We start from the raw sequence: 23340 nt of genomic DNA, 5'->3' as shown, positions 1-23340 counted from the left end.
ACTTCTAACCCCCCTCCCCTCCCTTCTCCCGCCAGCCCCCCTTCTCGAAGCCCGCCCATCCCCGTCACACCGCCAACGCGCCGTGCAACCACACCACCCTGCCGCCTCAACCCCTACTCCCTCCCCTCACCCACCCCTAACCCCCTCCGACGCTCCTCCTTCCCGTGCCGCCCCCCTTCCCTGCATCCTGCACGTCACCCACACCCCTATCCTCGCCCGCCTTGCATCCCCATCCACATACCCCCCGGCGCAGCGTATCCCAGCCCCCGTCTTCCACATCAAGGTAATCCACCTCATCCACCCCATCACGTCAAACCATCTCCACTTCTCCCATTTCTATAGGAGATCCACAGCCACATCCCAACCGATCGATACCCAAGTCCCCCCTCGGCCGCATCCTCACCGACCCCGTCAGCTGCCAGCTTTTGCCAGCTGCCGGAAAACGGGCCCCTAGGAGAGGGAGAGGGTGAGGGATCAGGGGTGACAAATACGCGAGACCGGTGAGAAAAAGGGGTGTAACGTCGGCAAGGCGGGCGTGAAGTCGGTCGGTTTGTCAGTGGAACCGGTCAGCCAGCTTGCTTAGTTAATGCAAGCCGGTCAGTCAAGCCAAGCCAGTCCAGCCAGTAAAGCCATCCGAGTCCGCAACGCCTTCAATGCCCTCAACGCCTTCGTGTCCGTGACGCCCTCCTGTAAGGGGGGACGGTACGGCTGCTGGGCGGGAGGAGGGGGTAGGATGCGCCATTTCCATACCACCCGATCCTCCCGATCAGATCACCACACACCAAGCCAAGGGGATCACGACACCACTACACAACACGACACAGCACAGGGCACAGCATCAGATCTAGTCACATGCTACACCACACCCCCCCGCACCACCGCACCACCGCAGCACAGCAGCAGCATGTAGGTAGAGCCTACAACAAACACACAGCGCGATCAGATCTGGGAGATTAGCAGTATCGTCGTCATCATGGTCATTAACAATCACCGTCAGCAGCAGCAGCAGCACCAGGCATGGATGCAGTCACAGACAGGCAGGCAGACAAGATAGAGACATAAGACAGGGCAAAAAAGTCGGTGACCATAATTCATCTTTCATTCTCCCGCTCCCCCAACCCCACCATCCATTTGAATCCCAGCCTACCCAGGCCAGACAGACATAGCTACGTACGTCCCCCCCCTTCGCCGCGGTGGCACAAGCGCCCAAAAAAAAACAATAACAACAAAGAGTTACACGCAAGCCCACCTCCCCCTTCCACTTCCCCTTCCCCGCCAGAGAGACAGAGGGGGAGGTAAACAAAATAAACATATCCACAAAACCAAAGAGAGGGAAAAACAAGAACAACAAAAACAAATTCCTGCCCGAGACGCCAACTTTCCGTTAATAAATAGCAGATCCTGAAACCGTTAAAGGATCTTCCTGCCTGACTACCCTTCCCGTACTCCCTACCCCACCCCACCATCTCCCTCCCATCTCCCATCCCCTTCTCTCTCAACTCTCAACACTCTCTCTTCTTTTCCCCCCACTTCGACCCTCCCCTACTGGATTCAGCCTGTCGACGAGGCTCGTGCGCTGCGACAAGAGTGTTGTGGTGCGTTCCGTTGCGCTGTGAGACACGCATATAGAGTGGTTGTGCACGATCCCCACCCCCTTGCCTGTTCGTCTCCTTACCCACTCCCTCCCGAGACACCTCGTAACAAGAACACGAACAAGCCCAAGCACGCTCGCTCCCCCCATCCGCTGTTTTCCTTGCGCGATTTTTTTTTTCGGTTCGGGCGTCTGCGTACCACCACCGTAGCCGCGCATTCTTTTCCCCGTCCACCACAGCGCGTAGCGAGAGTAGGGGACCAGGGGGGGGACCCCAACCAACCACATCGGAAAGAACTTTCCGAACCCCCTTTTTGACAAACGGCGGCAGTATGTAGCCAAAAAAAAAAAAGAGGGGAGGTGGGGTGAGTGAACGACCAAGACCCAACCAACAACGACGACGACGATGACGATGATCAAAAAAAGAACTATCAGCTTTTTCTTTCTCTAAAATAAGAACCGCGCGAAATTCCCCATAACCCCCCAACCAAAGAAAAGAAAAAGCAAAAGCAAAAGACCCAGCGCGCCTCCCTTCCCGGACCCAAGATAATTGAGGAAATAATTGGGAAAAGGGGAGAATAGTGAACAAGTTGAAAACAATGATGATAGATGTTTGATTGATGTGAATAATGCACAGAGGAGTGGTATAACCGGTTTGGTGACTTTGACTACAACGAACGAACGAGAAAACGCCATTTATTCGCAGGTATCTCCATATTGGTCGGTAGTTTGCGTAATGTGATGTGATGTGAGTGAGTGATGATAAACGCCTTTAAGTGTGTGAGGTGAGGTGAGTTGGGGGCGCATGAGTTGTGTGTAGCAACCCTCCCCCTTTTTTCGATATAAAAGCAACGAGAGACGGAGCCAGAGGGGGGGTTTACTCTGCAATAACTTCTTGATCGAGGAACGTGGCGTCGAAGGAGAAGTTATCCGGGTTATCGTCATTGTTATTAAGGAACGAGTCGAAGTCAAAGTCCTGCAGCACATCGCCACCACCCGCAGTCGGGTTTGCGAAATCCATCGACATGCCCGACATGAAATTGCTGTCGTCCATCGAGAACACGCCGTTCTGCACGGGCTCTGGTTGTGGCTGCGTGATGACGGGGGGTTGCGAGACGGCCGGCGCTGCAGGCTGGCCGTTCGCTTGTCCGTTGTTCTGCCCGTTCTTGTTGAAGCTCTGGGCGTGCATGGGCGTGATCGGCGTCGCGGGTGTAGGCGTCGCCGCTTCCGTGGCACCCTCGGCGGCGGGTGTTACCCCTGCGGGAGCTGCCTTCTTTGTGTTTCGCTGAGAAAAAGTGTTAGCATCAGTATACTATGATAAATGTTGGAAAGCGGGAGTAAATTACCTTGGGCTTGGTATCCTTCTTTGCCTTGGGGTTCGCCTTGGTAGTTTGGGATGGAGTGGGGGGTGCCGCGGGCTGTTGTGGGGAAGAGGTTGTTGTGCGGCCGTTCGCTGCCTGAGCAACAGCAGGTGCAGATGGCGGTGGCATGGCGCGTTGCTGAGGTGTCCCAACTGGCTGAGGTGTCGGCGCCCCTGGTTGCGATGCTTGTTGCATCATAGGGGTACCATTAGGCCCAGCAGGCCATCCCTGGACTTGTTGGTTGACATTGCCCTGCTGCTGCTGCTGCTGTTGCTGCTGCTGCCGTTGCATGTTGATCATCTGCTGGTTGGGCTGGCCATTGGCATTGAACGCAGTAGGATGCGAACTCGGGGGACGCATCACGTTCGGCACACCACCAATCATACCTCCCTCCATTCCATTAACCTTTCCATAGAAGTGAGGTGTCATGTTCGGGTCGATGTTGCCGGGCATGAAACCCATTGAGCCAGGAGATCCGCGAGACTGGCCTTCAGGCACTGGCGAAGGCACGCCCGTCGTGTTCATCTGCGGTGTCCCCCGCTTCATATCATTCGGATTTGGCGAGTTAACAGATCGAGCTCCCTGCGGCGACGTTCCCTGGAAAGCTTGTCCATTAGGTCCACCAGGTCCACCCGGTCCCCCTTGTCCAGGTCCACCAGACCCATCACGGTTATTCGTCAATCCATCCTGTTCTTGTCGGGCCATTAACAATCGCTTCTTATTCTGCTGCTCCAATAGCATCAACTGCATCTGGTAATCTTGCAGGGCGTGGCTGCCATTATTAGGCCCTACGTTAGCCCCCGGTCGCATGCCGCTCGTCTCAGCGTTGTAGTAGCCCGCAATATTGCCGTCTTGGTTCGGCATCATGGGAGAGCCCTGGCCTTGCGGTCCATTTGGATTGGGCATTCCCTTGTTAGGCATCTGGCTTTGCTGGTGCTGGGCGAGGTTGTTGTTGTACTGCTGCAAGGCCTTGGGGCCTTGCGCCTGGCCAGGGAAGTTCTGGAATTGTTGCGCGGTCAAGTTGCCAGGGTTGATACCATTGGCAAGGAGCATCTGCGCGTTTGGTGCGACGTTGCCACCGGGACCGGCACCCTGCTGGCCCGGAATACCCTGTCCCCTTCCATTCGGCATCATTCCTTGGGCTGCGTTGAACGGCGCGTTTTCGAGGCGGGGGCGTTTCGATGGCGACGGCGCGCCCTCAGCGGACCCGGGTGATTGTGGCCTCTGCTGGCGGTTGCCGTCCATATCGGAGCCGTCTCGTTGCATCTGCTGCTGTTGTAGTTGCTGGTTCTGTTTCGCTTGTTGTTGTGCGATTAACTGCATTTGTTGCTGGGGAGTTCTGTGATTCTGATTAGCGCCATTCTACCCCAATTCTTCGGACACAACATACATATTACGATTGTTATTCTGCATAGCTTTGCGGGCAAGGTCGTTCGGGGCCATCCCCATGCCATTTGGCTGGCCACGCATGCCCATCATCCCGCCCTGGCTCATCGCGCGGAGCATCTGTTGTTGTTGCTCCTGCTTGAACCTCGATTGAGCCTATCGCGAATATTAGCCACCGAGCATTCAAAATATTACGTTGCGACACGACTTACTTGTGTGTAGTTTGCATAGCGCTGCGCGTTTTGCGATTCGGATTTGCCCCTCTGCGCGTTGAACATATCCCAAAACAAGCTCCACCACTCGAAGAGGAAGCAACTCTCGGAAGATTCCCTAGGTAGGTTGGGGGCGGGTAAGTCATCCGGCCTCTTCATATCGATGCCCTCCTTGGTGTCCTCCATATCGTCGGACCCAGCGCCATCGACGGGGTTCCCGTTCGCATCGCGCTGCTGGTTGGGGCTCCCCTTGAGGAGGTTGACGGGCTGCTCGCTATTGATGAGAGCCCTGGCGCAATCGTACATCTCGTTGCAGATGAAGTATTCGTAGATATATGTGTTCAGGCGAGCCCTCTGCTGGGAGTCGTCCACGGGCAAGGCGCGCTGGTTTCCAGGGACGCCGTTGTTCATCATGGGCACGGCGCCACCGACGGCGCCAGCGCCCATGGCGTTCAGGGCGGCCATGTTCACGTTGTTATTCATCGCGGGTGACGAAGTTCGCGACCGAAGACAACGTCTGATGAAATGGGGGAGGTGTCGAAGTCGTCGCGATGACTTTTACGGGGGGCCACGATGGATTTTGTTTCAGCGACGCGATGAGCGTCGGGATGGTGGATGTGTCGGTCGTCGCAAAGATTCTCTGTCTGTTCGGGGATTATGTGTGATGTGTGGCCGCGTACAGGGGGAAAATCCGGGTGTCTCCTCGTCCCTTCGTGTCCAACAGGAAGTCGAGGAGTGATCGTGGCGAAAGGGGTGGGTTGTATGTATTCGGGGGGTGGTTGTATCTTTAATTTTGCTGACCGAGCAGTGGGCGGAAGGGCGGAGAGAGGTGGGAGGGGAGGGCGGAGAGGGAGGCGACAGCGATAGTTGGAATCAGTCAAGATGTGTCGGTGGTTGGTTGGAAGAGAGTGAGGGTTAGAATGGAGAGAGTTGGTGAAGGAAGAGTATATCTGATTGAGGGTAGAGAGTAGTTGAGTTTAGAGTGCTCCACCATGGAGATGTGCAGCAGTCAGTACAGTGGCTCAGTGGCTCCCACGTCGATTCCCAAGAAATGGCGGCGTGACTGGAAAGAAGCGAGCTGGTAGGGAGAGGGGGAGAGACCATAAGCGCAGATTATATGTGGTGGCTGTAATTTACGGATTTGTGTATGGGGTGTCTAGAAAATGTTTATATGATAGCAGTAGAGTAGATATATCTAGTAGTAGAGTAGTAGATTATAGAGATCTCTAAAAGATAACTCTAGCTGTGTTGTTGTGCGCTACAATCGTGTATAGTATAGAAGATAGAGTAGACTAGAGTAGTCGATATAGCATAGTAGTACAACACAGAGCAATCTAGCAGTAGTTGTTGTTGTACTGTACGTCAGACTGCAGAACCCCAAAGTGCAGTCTTTGGAGTATTAGAGTGTGCTACAGAGTGCTATAGATGGCAAGTGTGTAGTACTGTGGAGTGACTATAGGGTGCTATAGGGTGCTTATACAGTGCTAGATGTGCTAGATGTGCTAGATGTGAGGCTGCTATATACCCGTTGTATCCTAGTTGTACCCTCCCGTACCTATCCCCGGACCAGACCACCGTACTACTGAACCACCACACAGTAGCAGGTACACTCCTCTATCCTCTAAATTCTATGGGACGGACTACGGAGGACCCTTGAGGGCCTTGTCCCGACGTGCCGACGTCTGTAGGGCTACAATAACTAGCATAACTAGCAGAATTAGCAAGTAATAACATACTACATATTAATATTTTGTATAGAGATATCAACAATACTCACCAATTCCCCCATCAACAACAAATATATCCAAGATATTACACGACTATCTACAACCATAAATCCATCCCATATCATATCATTTACGACCAAAAAAACCCTCATCACCGACGCGGGGGGGGCGGGGGGATAATTCCCACCAAGAGGGGCGGGAAATGTGTTATTGCGCGGTGCGTGGAGATTATACACCAGACGACCGACACACGGAGGTTAGGGGAGTTACGCCTCTGGAGCCTCTGTGTGGCTGTCTCCTAGGTGTGTGTCGGTGTTACAGGGCGAGCGAGAGGGCGATCGGAGGCGCGCTTAGCTGGATCGGGGGAGACTTCCTCGGTACAGAATGGTACCGAGCGGATGCTAGTGGCTAGGGGGGGGGAGGACAGCGACGTCGCATTGGGGTGAGTGAGTGCCGGATTATCACGACGTGTCCGACAGCGGGATGGGGGGGGTTGGGTGTTGAGAATCGGGATTTGCAAGAATTGATGGACGTGCTGGTTCTAGGTAGAGGGGGGGTTTTGCTATAGCAGCTGTGTTCTTGCACGGTGAGTTATGGAGGGGAAAATAGGGAGGCAGGGAGGTGTCTAGGTGAGACATCCCTGTATCCTATCCCCTTCCAGAGGCGGGATCGGACGGCTATGGCGCAGGTAGGTACGGTGAGTACGCTTGACTCGGTCGCGAGATGGGATGATGCTAGAGGAAAGTGATTGATAGTATTTTCCCCCTTTTCTTTATTCCGAGGGATTTGTGATGGGGAAATAGGGGAAGCCGAGAGTCACGAGTAGAATAGGCTTTTAAATAAGGTCCTAGGTTAAAAATACTTCACTTTTTTTTATGGTCTGTACTTGTTATATAGTCTTAAGTATACGTTAGAATAGTTAGTTGTATATTATAATTAAGAAGGCTCTTAGTACATATATACCCTATTATAATGTATATATAGAAGTTTATATATAAAATAAATATGCGACATTAGCACACGCAATACAAAATATCGTATGTTAATATTTGTTAATATTTGTTATATATTCTAATATATGAGTTCACATATAAATATATACATATATGTAGCATTACCACACGCACTACAAAAGTGTTGTTCTAATATACGCGTTTATATATAAATACATATCCGGCATTAGCACACGCAATATAAAGTATCGTATAACCCACTTGCGCTCCCTCAAGAGTTGCTCCTGCTGAAGCCTCACCTCATCCACACTGACCGGCCAACCACCCGTCATTTCCGTAATCATCACCGCCACCTCCAAGGGTATTCGACACAAGGCAAGTATGTTATGGACTTCCTCTGCCCACCACGCATGCTCCTGTGGAGGCACATTCCTCGTCGAGCATATGCGATAATGTGGATCTACCAACGATAACATCACGAATCGGCAATACTCTGGAACTGTCGATGAAGCGGACTTTGATGCCGTCGGAGTCAAAGAGGGAGGCGGCGAAGGCAACCTTGGAGAGGATGAGCTCGAGATCTCGGATGCGCCATCGGCTAGTGTAGCTTGCTCAAAACGATATTGTAGTGTGCTAGGCCATGTAATGAGGCGTCCTTGTACCGCAGATATATACCCAATCTCCTGTGTCGTTAGGGCGAACAGGTTGCTTTTCTCTTTGAAGCCGAGCATTGATTCGATGTCTTCTCTGGGAACCTCGAATTTACTTGGAAAGGCAGGCCAGTCTGATCGATTATAGTGATAATCATCCTGGCCCATATATGCTCTTTGGCGAAAGGAGATCTTCATCTCCGCCGCCGTCGTGTTCTCAACGTCGTAGAAGTATATAGCTGTGGCAACTATATGCTAATTTAGAGTGTTATCCATGTGCCAGTAACTATTAGTATGTGACGGCGTAACGCTACCGATCTTGACAATAACTTGTAAGCCCTGGTCACGAAACGTATCCTCTAATCTAACAGAGTAAAACTCGTGATCGAGGTCTGGTTGAGTAGGCGCGCTCGATTTTGGTTTGTAGCAACTGCACTTTTCCTTAATCGCCGCTCCATTTCGACCGTCCTTCCAATCATCATATGAGAACGATATGCCAGGCTCCGGAACATTTAGTGTATATAGATCTTTCCACTTAGCACTAACATACATATTTGGATACCTAGCCAAGTCCTCTGGAAGGTCTGCTGATGGTTGAACTGATCCGCCGCGATTCGGAAGCTTGAAAAACCCTTCTGCCTCTTTCATCGCTTCTTTATGGATCTCAGTTGCAGGATCCTGCTGTAGTTTATCCACTAATGCCCTAGGGTATTCTGGCTCCCACGTGAGGCTGTAAGTCCGAATCCGAATTGGCCAGCGAGCCTTCTCTCATTTAACACGGCACTCATTCCACGGCTTGATTGCCAACGAAATAAACTTCTCAACAAAGTAGTATACAGACTGGTAGTGAAGTGATGTGCACATCGGTACCAGTACCCGACTCAGAAAATTCAACCTCACATGGAAGCAACTGATAATTGGACGACCATAAGAATCGACGGAGATCATCAGTCTCGTCGCTTTCAAATACATCGGCATAACCTGCGTCTATTCTAGAATCGGCCTCAGATGTGTTCAAGCGCTCATCTAGCTGCCTCGGAGAGCGCTTTCCAGTTCCAAACGACTCAATGGCAGCACGTAGGCAAACTTGGCCCTCCGTCAACACCGAAGTCTTTCCGTGTGGCAAAGGGAATAGAGAAGGATCAACAAGCGTTTCTTGATTCCGATCTGAAATTGCCCGTTTAAGCAGTGGCGCAATGCCATCCTTCAGCTTAAGGCGTGCGGATTCAGAAACAAGAACGTCTGACTTGCACACCGCAGATCCGGCGTCGAAGAGTCGAACAAATCGGTCCTCGTCAAACGTGAGCGCTTTATCGCGAAGTTCCAGAATACACCAGTCCCAAGCTCTTTCACTGGTTACTCGCGTCTTAAGCTCTTCTCCCTGCGCTACTCTGGCCTCCTGAGCCTGGAACGTCTCTTCGCGCCACTTTGCAACAATGGTATTGTCGAATACGTCGACATTCCAGCCACTCTTGTCGGTTAGGTCGCTCATAGTTGCAGCATGGCCATTTCGGGCGCGGTTATGGCCGGTTTTTGCTCCCATCCTGTGAGAGCGTCGGAGAAGCGTTCGTCGACGCTAAGTTCATGGTAGATGGACATCCCGCCAAAGCCAGGAACTGAAAGTGGTTTTCGACCGCTGTTGTCCATTCTATATTCAGTTGCCATTATTTGATCAGAAGGCAGATGGGATTTAGCAATAACCAACAGGGAGCCGACAACGATATCTAGATTATTCTGCTGTTGCTGTGCTGTATGAAATGCGTCGTCACTGATGCAAGGATTGCCTGCTGGTTTAATTTCGCTGTGGAGTATAATTATAGTTGTGACTTCTGGCCTTTCCCAGCAGCACGCTCACATTAATATACCAATCTCACCACTCCAGTCCACACCCACCTACTCATCCCAATCGTATCACCAACGATAACGAAACCGGACGTTACACCAACACCATCGTATTTGTCGTCGTCGATATAAAGTTTAGCCCTAACAAATACCAACGTATATCACGGACCCAGCAGGGTGGTAAGGGCGGTGCATTGGCCGTTTCTAGATACAGATGTTGGATGAGTGGTTTTACATAATCTGTGCTCCCAAGGCGCGAGGGGTTGATAGCGGCATACTGGTACTATATTCTCATATTCTTATATATGTATATATATATTTCTTTCCTCCATCTTGGTTGAAGGTGTTGTAGTAGAGATTGATAGATTGGATTCCCCGCCACGCCGTAAATATTGTTCTTACTAATAATACACCTTAGAGCAATGTCCAGACGTTCCACAACGGAAAATTTGAGAGATGCCGGGGCCTTTTACTCTATGGCCTGGTCTTGTACCAGGCAACGTGGTGATAAGCCGGGGAAGTCCATTTGTATGTTCTTTCAGCTAACTATCCAGCATAGATTAGCCTCATTCGACATGACCTGGTTAAATATTCATCAGATCTGTTTGCTTCTCTTTCTGTCAGCCTTTACATGGAGACGGGCTATTTTGTAAGATGCAGACACAATCAATACAAGCACCACTCCCCCCAATCATTTTATCTGCGGGGACCCCAAAATTTTGACATAAAACGGCAAAAAAACTAAAAAAACATACAACAGTGGGTATTCGCTGGTGGTCACCCACCCAACTACTAATCCACCGATCTCAAGCTTGTGTATGGCAGAGCGGACGGGATGCCCAATTCTCTTGAGTCTATGGTCGTATGTGACAGTGATACGTCTGTCGGGGACTAAATATGAATAGTTATACTGCACATAACAAGTCACCAATTCGAACACATCCATCCAAAGAGCAAACATGTAGTTGATAGATATCTACCCTATTTAAACCATTCCCCCATCCCACTTTTATTTATCTAACACCCAGCAACACCGGTGTAAGCATCAACACCACGCTGGATGTTCGCCGAGATCTTGCCAGCAAGCTGCGCCGCAGTCGGCTTCAGGAGATCCGACACCTTCGCAGTGACAGCAGTAGCCAGCGCCTTAGCGGCCGCCAACTGCGAGGTGAGGTCAGCGAGGATATCCGGGCCCAAGCAGGCAGCGGTAAAGGCAGCCTTCTTGGCGATAGTGTCGTCAACGACAATAGTGACGTGGTCGTTGCAGGTGTTGACCGAGGTAGTGAGTCCAAGCGCATCCAGGTCGCTCAGGACGGGCTGTGCGTTGGCGGTGGTCACGCCGGTGTTGATGGTGGCGACGAGCTTGTCGGCGGCGGCGGAGACGGCGGCTCCGTCACCGCTGGTGAAGGCCTTGATGGTCACGTCGAGGGCGTCGGCGTCAGACTGGATGTTGGCGATGATGGTCTTGAAGGTGGCGAGGTCGCGGACCTCGAGGGGGGAGGCGGTGGCGGTGAGGGCGAAGCCCAGGGCGAAGAGGGGGGTAGAGAACTTCATGTTGATGGTTGGTTGGTGGTTGGGGTGGTGATGGGTTGTTGATTGTGGTAGTTGATGATGCTTGAGAGTGATGCTGGTCGATGGAGAGTAATACGGAGGATTATCGACTCCATTATATAGTTATTAATGCCGAGGCCTCATTTTCATGTGCTCGTCGTGTTATTGTACGATACCTTCGTTCTTCAGCAAACATGTGCTCAGCACGTCGCGTACGCCCTGCCTGGGAAGACGCATTGGGCATGAACCCCGTCCGCTACTGCTCCGAGGTATTGTCGCTGCATATTTCTTTTGGCGCCGCCGCTACTGTGCAAGATCTCGTCGAGCGCGTAGATGGATGAACCCCTCATCGGATTATCAGTCTTGCTTCCTCCATCTGTCTATGAAGCCGTCTGAAGTCAGTCGAGAACGTAGATCTTGTCTGAGGCTTGTCATTACTCTATGACTCGTTTAGAAGACTGCACAGGAGATTGTCACTGTCAATGCAGCGCGGATCATGGTGTCGCCACCACAATAAGCATAATAACAATCGGACCCCTGTAATTGCGGGGGGGGGGAATCCTGTTGATCTATTCCCGTGCGGGCCATGCCGGCGGCATTTCCCCACGGGGGAATCGTGCACTGGCGCTAAGCGATTGGTGGCTTTGGCCGCCTTCCCCTTTTCCCCTCGTTCGAGCCGTGCCAATGGCGATCAACCCTCAGGGTTTAACCAATAGAGGAATGTCGAGGATGATAATATAGATTAACACCTGCTTCATTGAGGAAATGAGGGGTATCGAAGCATCTTAAGGCCGTCCCGTGTCTTTAACATACATCTATATGCGATGCATGACAACTTCAAAACCTGAGAATCCTCGGTATTTTGCGATTTCTAGAATGACATGAGAATATTTGTTTACACCTGCATACTCGAAGAATGAGGAGTAGAAATCTGCTCCGTCTCTCCCCGTTCTATCCACGTGTTGTTCATGACAGCACAACAAAACCCTCGGTTCTGCGATGATATTGATGTAAGACAGGGAGGTACGACATGTAGTTGGGTTATGGGGCAGGGTAAGGCTGTATACGTGTTTTGAAGTTGTAATTGGCTTATCACATCATTATAAATCATAATACCCATGAAAAGCACGTTCTCTAGGTTGCTATACGTCTGCTCTTTATTAATATCACGCACACACCCCCGCGCAATATCCATGAAAGCGCACGTCCTCCAGGTTACCATTTATATATTCTTCATTAATATCACACCCCCCTTTAGGATACCTATAGCAAACACACGTTTTCCATGTGTTATAACATACATATTATTCCTCTATAGCTGACGCACACCTTCTCACAATACTACCCACCCCTCTCCTAATTTCCGATGCTTAGTTGGTCTCTGGCACAATGCAATAGCTCACCGTTTTATAGTCACGATACAAGCCACCAGAGCAGCACTGGTAAACGTGGTCGACGTCCAACTTCGCAGTAATAACGACTCTGTTGCCGATAGGTAGAAGTAAGTAGTTATTATAGTATATCCCAGGGATAATGCTTATTATGCGCTTGCATCCATTGGCGACGCAGGTCCTGCCCACATGCTCGGCGTGAATGGCGATGCTACGCTCAGCGGCAGGCTCGGTGGCGGCGACAGCACCGAGAGCGGTCTTGGTAAGAAGCTGAGAAGATGATAAAAAGTAGATTTGTATGTTGATCTATTGAATTAGTGTTAAAGATCACAAGCCTTGTCGTTTTGATGATGTAGATCAGAGGACGCCGCTCATACAAATATATTCTCGACGGTATCGCGACAGCTCAAATTCCGTCGAATTTTAATATATACCGAAACCAGAATATCGCGACAACATAACGCCCGTTTAAACTTTGCATCTGCCGAGCCGTGTATTTGTTGGTGCGGCCCCGCCAAGAATTTGCGCCACATCTTAAATCGGTGTGACAGGTCATGATTTGTTGGGAATTATTGCATCCTTTCGAGCATTCTATGGTTTGTACCTTGCCGTCATTTGTTAACAAGAGCTACGACGCTTTGGCATTTCAATGTTATATCTTACAACCCTTCACAACAAAACAACCTCAGATTATATCAGTCAGTTTCATTTATAAAGGAGAAATAATGTATTGAGTGAAATAACCCTAATCTTTATTAGAATTATTCTCCTTCTCTTCCGACTCTAACACTCCACCTCGCTCGCCCTCAAAAGCATCAACCTTGTATTTCGCAAACTTTCGTGTCGACACCTTGGCTGCAAACATCAGATCCAACTCTTCGAAAGTCCTTCCTTTTGTCTCTGGCATCCTGAAGATAACCCACACAATAGTAAGGACTGTCCATCCAAACCAGAAAAACCCAGTTTTCCCTTTCCAATTCCACTCAGTCGGGTTCATCATATACGGTTGGATGATGTTAGCCCCGACTTGGACGATGTAGTAAGAGTTTCTTGCGAGCACAACAGTCTTGGACCTTAGGCGAGTCGATGAAACTTCAGCTGGGATAGCCCAGCCAACAGGACCAACAGACAGCGAGAAGCAGAGAAGCCAAATGATGCACAAGGCTGCTTGTCCCCAAACTGCGTTCTGGCTACCCTTGGCAAGGGTCAAGAACCCGATGATGAACAAACATGTCGCCATACCAATCATTCCGCTCAAATAGATGTGCTTGCGGCCTGCTATGCGCATCAGACCCCACGATAGTATCGTACCGATGAACGCAATAGCAGTTCCGCCTAGCCCGAGCTTGTATGCGTTATCCGGATTCAGCCCAGCCTGTTGAAAAAAATATGTCGCCGAGTATGCGAATTGTGCGCCGCAGGTGATCTGGCCGAGGAAAACCACGCATGCAATCTCTGTGCGACGGAGATCAGTGCCGCGGAAGCAATCGAGGTAAGATGTGCCAGTGGTAGTGGACTTCTCAATCTCATTAGTATGGACCATCATGGCCACAACGGATCGCGCTGCTGGCTTCTCTGCTTTCGACATGAGTCTTGAGACGCTGCGCTCTGCTTCTTCGAATCGGCCATGTCGGACGAGCCACCAGGGTGACTCAGGAATAAAAACAGAGGCAACGATGAGAAATGGCGGCCATAGCCATTGAATAGCAAATGGAATTCGAAACGACCACTCATCGCCGCGGTCGATAAGACTTTGGAGGACGCCAGCACCGATAAATTGGCCGATAGCAAAGCACATATTTGTGTACGCGGTGAGATAGGCGCGTAGGGACATAGGGCAGATTTCAGAGGCATATGCAGGACCGATGGTAGCAAAGATTCCCCAGGGGACACTGCGAGCGTTAAGATTGAAAACTGTGAAAATGGATACAGGTGACTTACCCACAAAGGACTTGGCCGACCACCTGCAACTCAATGGTATTGCCAAAGAAAGAAATGAAGATGAACGCAGTCATGAGAACTAACCCCACCATAAACGCAGGACGAAAGCCAAAGCGCTGTATTAGGAAGCCATTAATGAAAGCACCAATGACCGAACCACCAACGGGCCCGCTTCCTAGCGCAGCTTGCCATTTGCCATCAATCTGATAGTTGTTGGTCGCTGGGAAATAATTCCCAAACTTCCTCTGGTAGGCGGGATATCCAAATAAGGATCCGATCAGGATAGTATCGTACCCTTCCATAATGACAGACATGGAGACCACGAGCGCCTAGGCAACGGCCCAAGGATATGCTCTCAAAGCCTTGCGAACGGTCATCTCGTGCTCCGCCGTGTTAGCAGCGGCTGCTTCAGCGACGGAAGCTTGCCATCCCCCTTTCTCGCCAAGGCGGCCATCGTAGGTGACATCATGTAGAGCGTGCCCTGATGTATCTTCAACATAAATGAATTCAGCCGATTTTTTCTCAGACACCATCTCTGCTTGGCACGATTCTATTACAGAAGTTAATACTATAGATGTAGAGTGAGACATAAGAAATATAGGATGGTTTATAGAATCTTACTGTTGTTCAATATGAGATTTATGTGAAGTAAAATTCAAACAGCTGCGTCTTGACAGTTTGTTCAAGAGGAGAAGTGGGAATGGAAGGGATATTTACATATTAAATGCTTCGATCGAAGTGAACAAAGTCAAGCTATTTACCAGGATGTAGCCATTGGACTAAAACAAGTCTAGCGCCCATCAAAGACAACCCATACCTGTCTTTTGCGATTCTATTAAGAATATGCCGTAAACTAATGCAGCTATTAGTGGATGAAAGATGAGCGAATTTCAACGTTGCTATAAGTTTGCGGGGGCGGGGGTGGGGATTAGCGGGGATGATTCGCGGGGGCGGGGAATTCGCGGGGAAGCTGAAGTTCTCAGCATGCGATTCATTTTAACGACCAATGTAGGCTCTTTACTTCTCTTCTGTCAGATGGATCGGCTCCATTAATATGCCGACAGATATCTTAAGATTTTGGCACTGGATATACTCCTAATCAGTATCTTATTAAGTGCGTTACTATATTAGGAAAGTATGACGCAATTAGAGTTGTGGTACAAATCTACAAAGGAACATGAACAAGATTCTGAAAAGGAAGGTAGACAAGCTCATAGTAATCAATTTAAATTCTATATAAATATACCCGATATAATGTTAACCTCAAGCCTCATTTGCTCGTAGGAGGAAGAGGCGAGCGGACACAACAGAGGGAAACTCTACGACCAAGGACGAGGTCTCTGGAACCCATTTTACATCTGCTCCAAAGCCACGAGGATAAAGCTGCTCTACCTTTACGCCATGCTTCTCCTTCAATTCTGCAATAGGCAAAGTAGCTGAGGATGTTCCGCTCCGGCGCCAGACACTCAAGTAAACGTTGCCAGATGTAGTTGTCATGCCCAAAGCCAACCAGTCATCATGCCATTTCGGCAATCCTAATGGCCAGAATGGTAGCGCATTCCTGAGATCTGACCTAATGTTTTTATAAACACTCATACCCTGCGCAATAAGCTCCAGGGCCTCTGGATTTAACTCATCTAGCTTCCCACTGAGATGCACCCGCCCAAGAAGCGAATTAACCACAGTGAGAGCATTTATTTCTGGGTTCCAGCTCGGCTGCGGATATGCCCAAGTTGCGCTCTGCTCAGGAGTGACAGCTGTGGGTGCTGATGCTGCGATGGCGGCGTATAGGACAGGGTCTTGCTGGTCGCTCGTGGACTGTATAGAATGAACAGCGAGCATTGCATAGTCCATTCTCTGAGCACCACTAGAACAGCTCTCGATGACCAGGTCGGGATAGCGATCGTAGATCTTGTTGACCCATTCCAGATAGGCACGGCTGTGCATTAATTGTCCTTCCCCTGTGCTAGAGGAATTTACGTCCGTCCCTTGGACGACTTCAATATTGTAGTCGAATTTGAAGTATCCAACGCCGTAGTTGAGTACGAGATTATCAATCACTTCGTCCATCCTCTTTCGGACTGCAGAGTGCCTATAGTCCAGTTGATAGCGGCCTTTTTCGATTATTCTCTCTCCTTGCTCTCGGAAGAATGCATCCTGTGGTAACTGGTTGGCCACTACGCTCCGTACGCCAATGACTTCTGGCTCCAGCCATACCCCGGGGATGAGCCCATGAGATCGAATGGTGTCGAGTAGTGGCTTAAAACCTCCAGGAAATCGTAACCTAGAAGGTTCCCATAGTCCAACCTCGTCCCACCATCCGCCATCATCAGCGTACCAACCGGCATCAATCACAAAGTATTCGGCCCCACAGCTTGCAACTGGCCCTAGAAGGGCTTTTATTTTATCTTCGGTGGGATCCCCCATCAAGCAGTTCATGTAATCGTTGAATATAATTGGAAGTTTTTCGTTATCGATATGTTTTCTTCTCAATCGACGACGGTAATTGGTTAGGACACCAAATGCATTTGTTGGAGTGTCCAGAACATGACAGATGGCCATAGGCACGCTCGTGAACGTTTGATGCGGTTTGAGTTTTTGTCTCCAATCATGGTCGATTGATGTGGGACCGCCTCCCGCGATGTAGACATTATCCTTGTAGTCGCCAACCTCCCATCTCCACGAAGAGTTGTTTTCCACTTGCCATAGCCAAGTATCTCTGCTGTCATTTCTCTTCAACATTCCCATGGGCAAGTAGGTGCCAGTGGAGAACGACCCGCGATTCGCAAGCGAATAGTTAGCCATAGACCCTGTGTGGCCATCAGGAAGTCCCGTAATCTCATTGTCGTCAATACCAACACCTGGAAGAGAGTGGTCACGCCATTGTGCTTCTCGAAACCATGAGTTTGTTGCTGTCGAAAGGGTATACTCGTTCCACCATTCTTTGGAACTAGCCATACCCCCAAATGTAAGAGAGTTTGCCTGACAGAGTATGACATTTTTGTCGGAGTCGTTGGTGACAGTTGTCCAAGCCCTGAGGACTGGGATACCTGTAAACACCTGGAAATGCGTAGTCGCCGAAATTCTGGAGACTTCATCGTAAGACGTAATGTGTAAAAACTGCTCTCGATCACCTTTCGTCTCGGAACGTGATGAGTACCTCAAACGAGAAGAAACATAACTTCCTATCAGTGTCTTTGAGGTTTTTTGAGTCGCGTTGCCCTCTCCAACTCGTCGAACTTGCGCCAAAGGGAGAGAAGAGTCTGCAAATCGTTTTGGGGTAGCATTTTCTAGTTTGCATCCATCAGGCAATATGCTATAGAGATGAGGGACTCTATCGGTGTTTATACGGACGACAACTTGTAAACCACCAGCGTTCCAAACGATCTAGATCGTCGATTCTTGAACACCAAAACGTCGACTAGCGACAGCCACAGACTTGGAGGGATTTTCTAGAAGCCAGTTGCAGACATTTGAGAGAGAAGTCCCTTCCATTGAATTAGTTTACATAGCTTTGCGTTACTATCTAAAATACTATCTATAGCTATGTTATAGGTTTTATCGAGGAGTGGTGATGAACAGACGCTAGTCGCCAAACCGCGCAGTCGCTTCTTCCAACTATGAGCGAAACGAATATTTGGTCAAGACAATTACTCCCATTACAGCGAACATAATGGCCTTAATGGCCTGTAAAAGAGGTAATATTCATGGCTCCTAAACGCGAGTCTCGAAAAGTCAAGGCGTTCTCGTACATAACGTAGAAATCAAACTCATCCATAAAGGGACACAAAAAATGAACATGCTCGTTCGGGTATCTGGCAATCTTGTTGAAATGTCATTAACGTCGGTCTGGTGGTTCAAGTCGTGAGGATCTGAGGCAGTATCGAATCTGCTTTTTCGTTGGCCATCTTATTAAGCTGTGTATTCCCTTCTTGAGGGCCCGGTTCGCCAGAATCTTCGAGATCTCGTAAGAGATTCAACACGAATGTCATGTCAATATCTATAGTAGAGATAAATTCTTTGCATTTAATAATCCTTAGTAAGAAGAGCATACCTGGTGGAAAAGTACTGTAGATCTTGTGGATCTCGACATCAGCTTGTTGCTTTGCTATAGAATCATAGTCTAAATCATTGTGCCCTATATCTCTCATTTGTTCAACTGGGTAACCTGATCCTGAATAGTCGAATCCTGGAACTTCAGCATGAAAAGAGTTCAGTTCAACATATGCAGCACGGTCCTGGAAGCTGTCAGGACTCGAGCGTTGCTGTACATCATGAAAAGCCGATAAATTGTGATCGGAATCCGTCAAGTAATTATACCGAGTCCCGAATATGGCTCTGACGCAGTTTTCATCCGTGAGAATGGACTCGAGGTCAAAGCCTGCATTTGCGTTGGCCTTGTTATTAAACTGTGTATTCCCTTCTTGGGAGCCCGATTCACCCGCATCTTCGAGACCTTGGTCTAAGAAGCTGTTAGGACTCGAGCGTTGCTGTACATCATGAAGAGCCGGTAAATTATAATCGGAATCCGTCAGGTAATTATACCGATTCTCGAATATGGCCTTGACGCAGTTTTCATCCGTGAGGATGGACTCGAGGTCAAAGCCTGCCTCATGCTGTATCATGGCAACCTTTGCAATGCACCGACGATGCAGAATCATCCCGGGTCGACGTGTTGACTGCGTCTGGATAGCATTTTGGACGAACAACAGGAACGATTATATGGGGCTGCGGGGGAAAGCTGAGATTTTGCCGAGGACCGAGAACCGAGGACCGGAAAAGCATTATGGAGCATAATACATGTCTAAGTGAGCCCAAGTGCCGAACACTGCACCACCCGCGTGACGCCACGACATACGTTAGCTAGAATAATCGATATGCATTCACTTCTGATCAATTGAACCCTACTCGTGATGATACCGGAATTATCGTTTATTATTCTACGAACGTTACCGAGCGCAGTTCTATACCAACTGTTCGCTTCTCTCACAGTTAGTTGCGAATTCCGTCCAGCAAGCGCATTTATCTGTCCTTCAACCCCGTATCTTACTTCGAACACAGGAAAGCTGACACAGACCTCGTCTAGGCGACTTAGCAAGATCAAAGAGTTAATCTGGTAAGCCAGAAATATCAAAGTTATGTGTCGCCTTATCTAGTTCGGTCGCAAGCTTCCAGTTTGCCGACAAGTGCCCGAGGTTGGATGACGTAAACCAATCACTCCAACTATAGACATACACCATAAAACCCATCAAGTAGTGCCTCATCATTTTTTAAGCCACGCAACTAGCAAATCCAGCCTACTCAATCATCAAACACTAGAGCAAAATACCGAGAGTTATTACTCTCATTTGTTGTATACCGAAACTAATACTAGCAACGAACGTTCGTTGCCAATCGACTAGTCTGGACAAAACGGGCAAATTAACTATCAACGGTTTTATTACTAATTTAGGACAAGATCTTGAGCATCAGGTGCTGGAGACTTTACTTTAGCCATTGGCCCGAGCTGGCAATGATGCGGATCTCCGAGGTATCGCGATGAGGAATCACCTTCTTTCCCCGCAAAGGTATTAGGTCGCATTCAATAACAGCGGATCGTGTCCACTTGGTGCTAACAGGTGTTTGCATTTGGCACGGTACATGTTATCGATGAGTAAAACACAACGAGATACAGAGCAGCTCTATCTATTTCCTTCTTCGGCATAATGCCTGTCAATTTACTTTGTAGGGCATAGTACAGTAATTTCTCTAGCGCCTACCAACCTTACTAGCTTTGAAGTCCAATGCGGTTAAACATTTTAATCAGAAGTACATTATGTCCCACGGTTGTTGCGAGTCTACGAGAACTCATTAATTTCGCCAGATTAGGTTAGATTAGGTTAGTAAACTTAGTTCATGAAACATTCCTTTTAGCGTGAGAAATTTCCCGTCGCAAGCCGTTTAATTTAGGCGACAATCGGCGATCTGGCCAGAGCATGTACCTGGCCATCTAACTTACTAACCTAACCTAACCTAATCTGGCGAAATTGATGAGCAGCTCTTTTCCAACAGCTTGGAAAAGCATCAAAGTTTATGTGGCGTAGTCGATCATGGAGAGGGCTTTTGCCGACCTTGGTAGTTTCATCAATCCGAAACGCAGTGGCCCAATCAATGTTATTGAGTTTATCTGCAATGGCATAGATGTGGCTGTGGATTACTATCCTCCCCCAGACCTTAAGGCCCCAGCTTTGTATGCATATCTAAGTCTGAGAAGATTGCGTTGTAGGAGTTCCATAACTCCAGCAATTATATAAGTATATAAAGATGGCAAGCCTTACTTTTGGCCGATTTACAACTCCTTTTCTCCGGACTCTCTTTGATCACAAGTGGGCTATCTTAGATCAAAGCTGTGGAACCTCGACTATAATCTACAAGTGTATCTGAACTTGTCGACACGAAGCGAAATTCCTTGTTCAGAGCATTATTTCACTCAAACCTGTTTGATTCGGTGACAGCCTGCATCCATTAGCAAAACCACGCAAGTCTTGGTGCAGTGCTTATCGGTCTATTATAAAACCATTTCTACCCTGGTCCATTTCTTCCAGAAGACCTCAAGAAATCTACACTTCTAGGCTAGGATATCGCTCAATCCTCAATAGTAATTCATCTAGAAATTCGAACCCATGGCTGAGAAGGACAAGACAGAAGAGATGCTAGAAGATCTTGGATCTATCAGTGCGTCTGTCGCAGACCTTGAGCAAGTTAATCATGATGTTCTCAGACTGGCAGAGATGGGATATGAACAAGAAATGCGCCGAAAGTTCTCACCGTGGTCCGTTCTCGCAGTCGGGTTCTCCTTAACCAATTCCTGGTTTGGCCTATCTTTTTCCCTAGCAACCGGCATCAACTCAGGCGGTCCAGTTATTTTGATCTACGGTCTGATGATACTCGGCCTCGTTTCTGTCAGTGTCGCTATCAGTCTCGCAGAGATGGCTAGCGCTTATCCAAACTCCGGTGGCCAATACTTCTGGGCAAAGGTGTTGGCACCTCCTAGATACGCTGGTATTGTAAGCTATCTGACTGGATGGTTTGCCTACGCAGGTTCTATCTTTGCTTCTGCCTCCGTCGCTTCAGGGATGGCATCTGGCATTGTTGGTTTATATCAACTAACGCACCCTGACCTGTAAGTTCTCCATGTTCAAGTTTTACGTTTTTCTCAGTCTGACAGACAGCAGTACGATACAAGCTTGGCATGTCGTTGTCACTTACGAACTTTTCACTTTCTTCTGCTATTTTTTGAATACCTGGGGCAGAGCCTTACCAGCTATCAATACCTTGAGCTTATATCTGTCACTGACGTCTTTTATTGTGATTACAATTGCTGTCCCTGCATCTTCATCCAGTCATCAACCTGCTAGCTTCGTCTTTACGGAGTTTATCAACAATACTGGATGGAAAGAAAATGGCGTGGCATTTCTCATCGGCCTCATAAATACAAATTACCCTTTTGCCGCTTTGGACTGCGCAACGCATGTAGCAGAAGAAGTCAGCAATCCTGAGCGGGCTATACCAATTGCCCTACTTGGAACCGTTGCGATTGGATTTTCCACAGCGTGGTTATTTGCAGTTTCAATGATGTTTTCCATCCATGATCTGGACGCTGTGTCTAACACTGCCACGCTAGTACCAATCATTGAAATATTCAACCAGGCTATCGGTCCAACTGGAGCCATCGCGTTGGAAACTCTCATCATCCTCACGGGAGTGGGCTGCTTGACGACCTGTCACACCTGGCAAGCTCGATTGTGTTGGAGTTTTGCTCGGGACAAAGGATTACCATTTTCCTCACAACTAAGTAAAGTCGACCACAAGCTCGATGTTCCTATCGTAGCACACACAGTGAGTGTCGTGATAGACGCCTTGGTCGGTCTTCTTTATCTTGGCAGCAGCGTTGCATTTAACTCGTAAGCAAACTCAAGGCCTTATAGGGAGATACTGACGAATTTTAGGTTGGTGAGTGCGACGATAGCCTTGCTGTATGTTAGTTATAGCATTCCAGTAGTGTGTCAACTCATCAAAGGTCGAGATAAGACGCCTCACGGTCCCTACTGGTTCGGAAAATTGGGACTACTATCTAATATTGTTTTGTTGGTATGGACTCTTTACTCGGTTGTTATATATGCTCTCCCGGCAGTTATGCCGGTAACGGCAGGCAGTAAGTCTAAAGGTCGAGTGAATTATCACATTCTGTTGCTGACATTTGAAGACATGAATTATATAAGTGCGGTATACGTGGCACTGGCCATTGTCATTGCCGCTGACTGGGCCTTCCGCGGACGCAAGTCATATCTTGGCAATAGTGTGACAGAAGCTTCTGAACCAACTTCGTAAATGCAGAACTACAATAAAATATGTGGGACAGACAAGTTTGTATTGAAAGAACACCGGCTGCTCTTTGTGCAATGTGTTAGGAGGCCTCACTATCTGCTTCTCTTAGTGGGCGCAGTACTTTTTTAAAAATGCCAACTAGCGAATTTCAACTTGTACTAAGCTCCCTACCAAATTCAACGGAGTTACTACTGAATGAAATGTGATATGTGCTTTGATCAGAATCTAATGAAATTATGTAGATTGGCCCTTCTTAAGAGTATTTCACCCCATCCACCGGACCAACCTAAGAACCCAGGAGTTACGAAGCAGCAATAATATTCTTCTCCACGATGATCTCACAGCCACTTTGCCCCTATTTTGATTGA

General features: G+C 48.7%; 7 protein-coding genes across 7 annotated transcripts; 1 reads left to right on the top strand and 6 right to left on the bottom strand.

Moving 5' to 3' along the window:
- Positions 1-1445: 1445 nt before the first annotated feature.
- On the bottom strand, positions 1446-5647 carry VE01_02209 (uncharacterized protein). The gene is made up of 4 exons (XM_018271720.2): positions 4551-5647; positions 4343-4494; positions 2938-4291; positions 1446-2876 (listed from the first exon to the last, which is right to left on the bottom strand). The coding sequence occupies exons 1-4, from the start codon at positions 5031-5033 to the stop codon at positions 2469-2471; spliced, it is 2397 nt and encodes a 798-aa protein (XP_018133636.1). The 5' UTR covers positions 5034-5647; the 3' UTR covers positions 1446-2468.
- Positions 5648-7614: 1967 nt separating this feature from the next.
- VE01_02208 (uncharacterized protein) lies at positions 7615-9372 on the bottom strand (the record flags this gene model as incomplete). Its single annotated transcript, XM_018271719.1, has 4 exons — positions 7615-7828; positions 7906-8128; positions 8195-8642; positions 8722-9372. The coding sequence occupies 4 exons, from the start codon at positions 9370-9372 to the stop codon at positions 7615-7617; spliced, it is 1536 nt and encodes a 511-aa protein (XP_018133637.1).
- Positions 9373-10695: 1323 nt separating this feature from the next.
- On the bottom strand, positions 10696-11332 carry VE01_02207 (uncharacterized protein). The gene has a single exon (XM_018271718.2). The coding sequence runs from the start codon at positions 11274-11276 to the stop codon at positions 10740-10742; it is 537 nt and encodes a 178-aa protein (XP_018133640.1). The 5' UTR covers positions 11277-11332; the 3' UTR covers positions 10696-10739.
- A 2077-nt stretch (positions 11333-13409) lies between these two features.
- VE01_02206 (uncharacterized protein) lies at positions 13410-14919 on the bottom strand (the record flags this gene model as incomplete). The annotated part of the gene is made up of 2 exons (XM_018271717.1): positions 13410-14556; positions 14606-14919. The coding sequence occupies 2 exons, from the start codon at positions 14917-14919 to the stop codon at positions 13410-13412; spliced, it is 1461 nt and encodes a 486-aa protein (XP_018133641.1).
- Positions 14920-15850: 931 nt separating this feature from the next.
- Positions 15851-17563, bottom strand: VE01_02205 (uncharacterized protein; the record flags this gene model as incomplete). The annotated part of the gene is made up of 1 exon (XM_018271716.2): positions 15851-17563. The coding sequence occupies one exon, from the start codon at positions 17561-17563 to the stop codon at positions 15869-15871; it is 1695 nt and encodes a 564-aa protein (XP_018133638.1). The 3' UTR covers positions 15851-15868.
- Positions 17564-17995: 432 nt separating this feature from the next.
- VE01_02204 (uncharacterized protein) lies at positions 17996-19295 on the bottom strand. Its single transcript, XM_059463422.1, has 2 exons — positions 18660-19295; positions 17996-18605 (listed from the first exon to the last, which is right to left on the bottom strand). The coding sequence occupies exons 1-2, from the start codon at positions 19264-19266 to the stop codon at positions 18463-18465; spliced, it is 750 nt and encodes a 249-aa protein (XP_059319986.1). The 5' UTR covers positions 19267-19295; the 3' UTR covers positions 17996-18462.
- A 1972-nt stretch (positions 19296-21267) lies between these two features.
- On the top strand, positions 21268-23116 carry VE01_02203 (uncharacterized protein; the record flags this gene model as incomplete). Its single annotated transcript, XM_059463421.1, has 4 exons — positions 21268-21767; positions 21820-22507; positions 22594-22799; positions 22851-23116. The coding sequence occupies 3 exons, from the start codon at positions 21268-21270 to the stop codon at positions 22627-22629; spliced, it is 1224 nt and encodes a 407-aa protein (XP_059319987.1). The 3' UTR covers positions 22630-22799; positions 22851-23116.
- Between the last annotated feature and the right edge of the window lie 224 nt (positions 23117-23340).

The sequence above is a fragment of the Pseudogymnoascus verrucosus genome (genome assembly GCF_001662655.1).
Source record: "Pseudogymnoascus verrucosus strain UAMH 10579 unplaced genomic scaffold scaffold_6, whole genome shotgun sequence".
Classification (NCBI taxonomy): Eukaryota; Fungi; Ascomycota; class Leotiomycetes; order Thelebolales; family Thelebolaceae; genus Pseudogymnoascus; species Pseudogymnoascus verrucosus.
The sequence above is the reverse complement of the archived record's forward strand: the minus strand, read 5'-3'. Positions and strand labels throughout refer to the sequence as shown.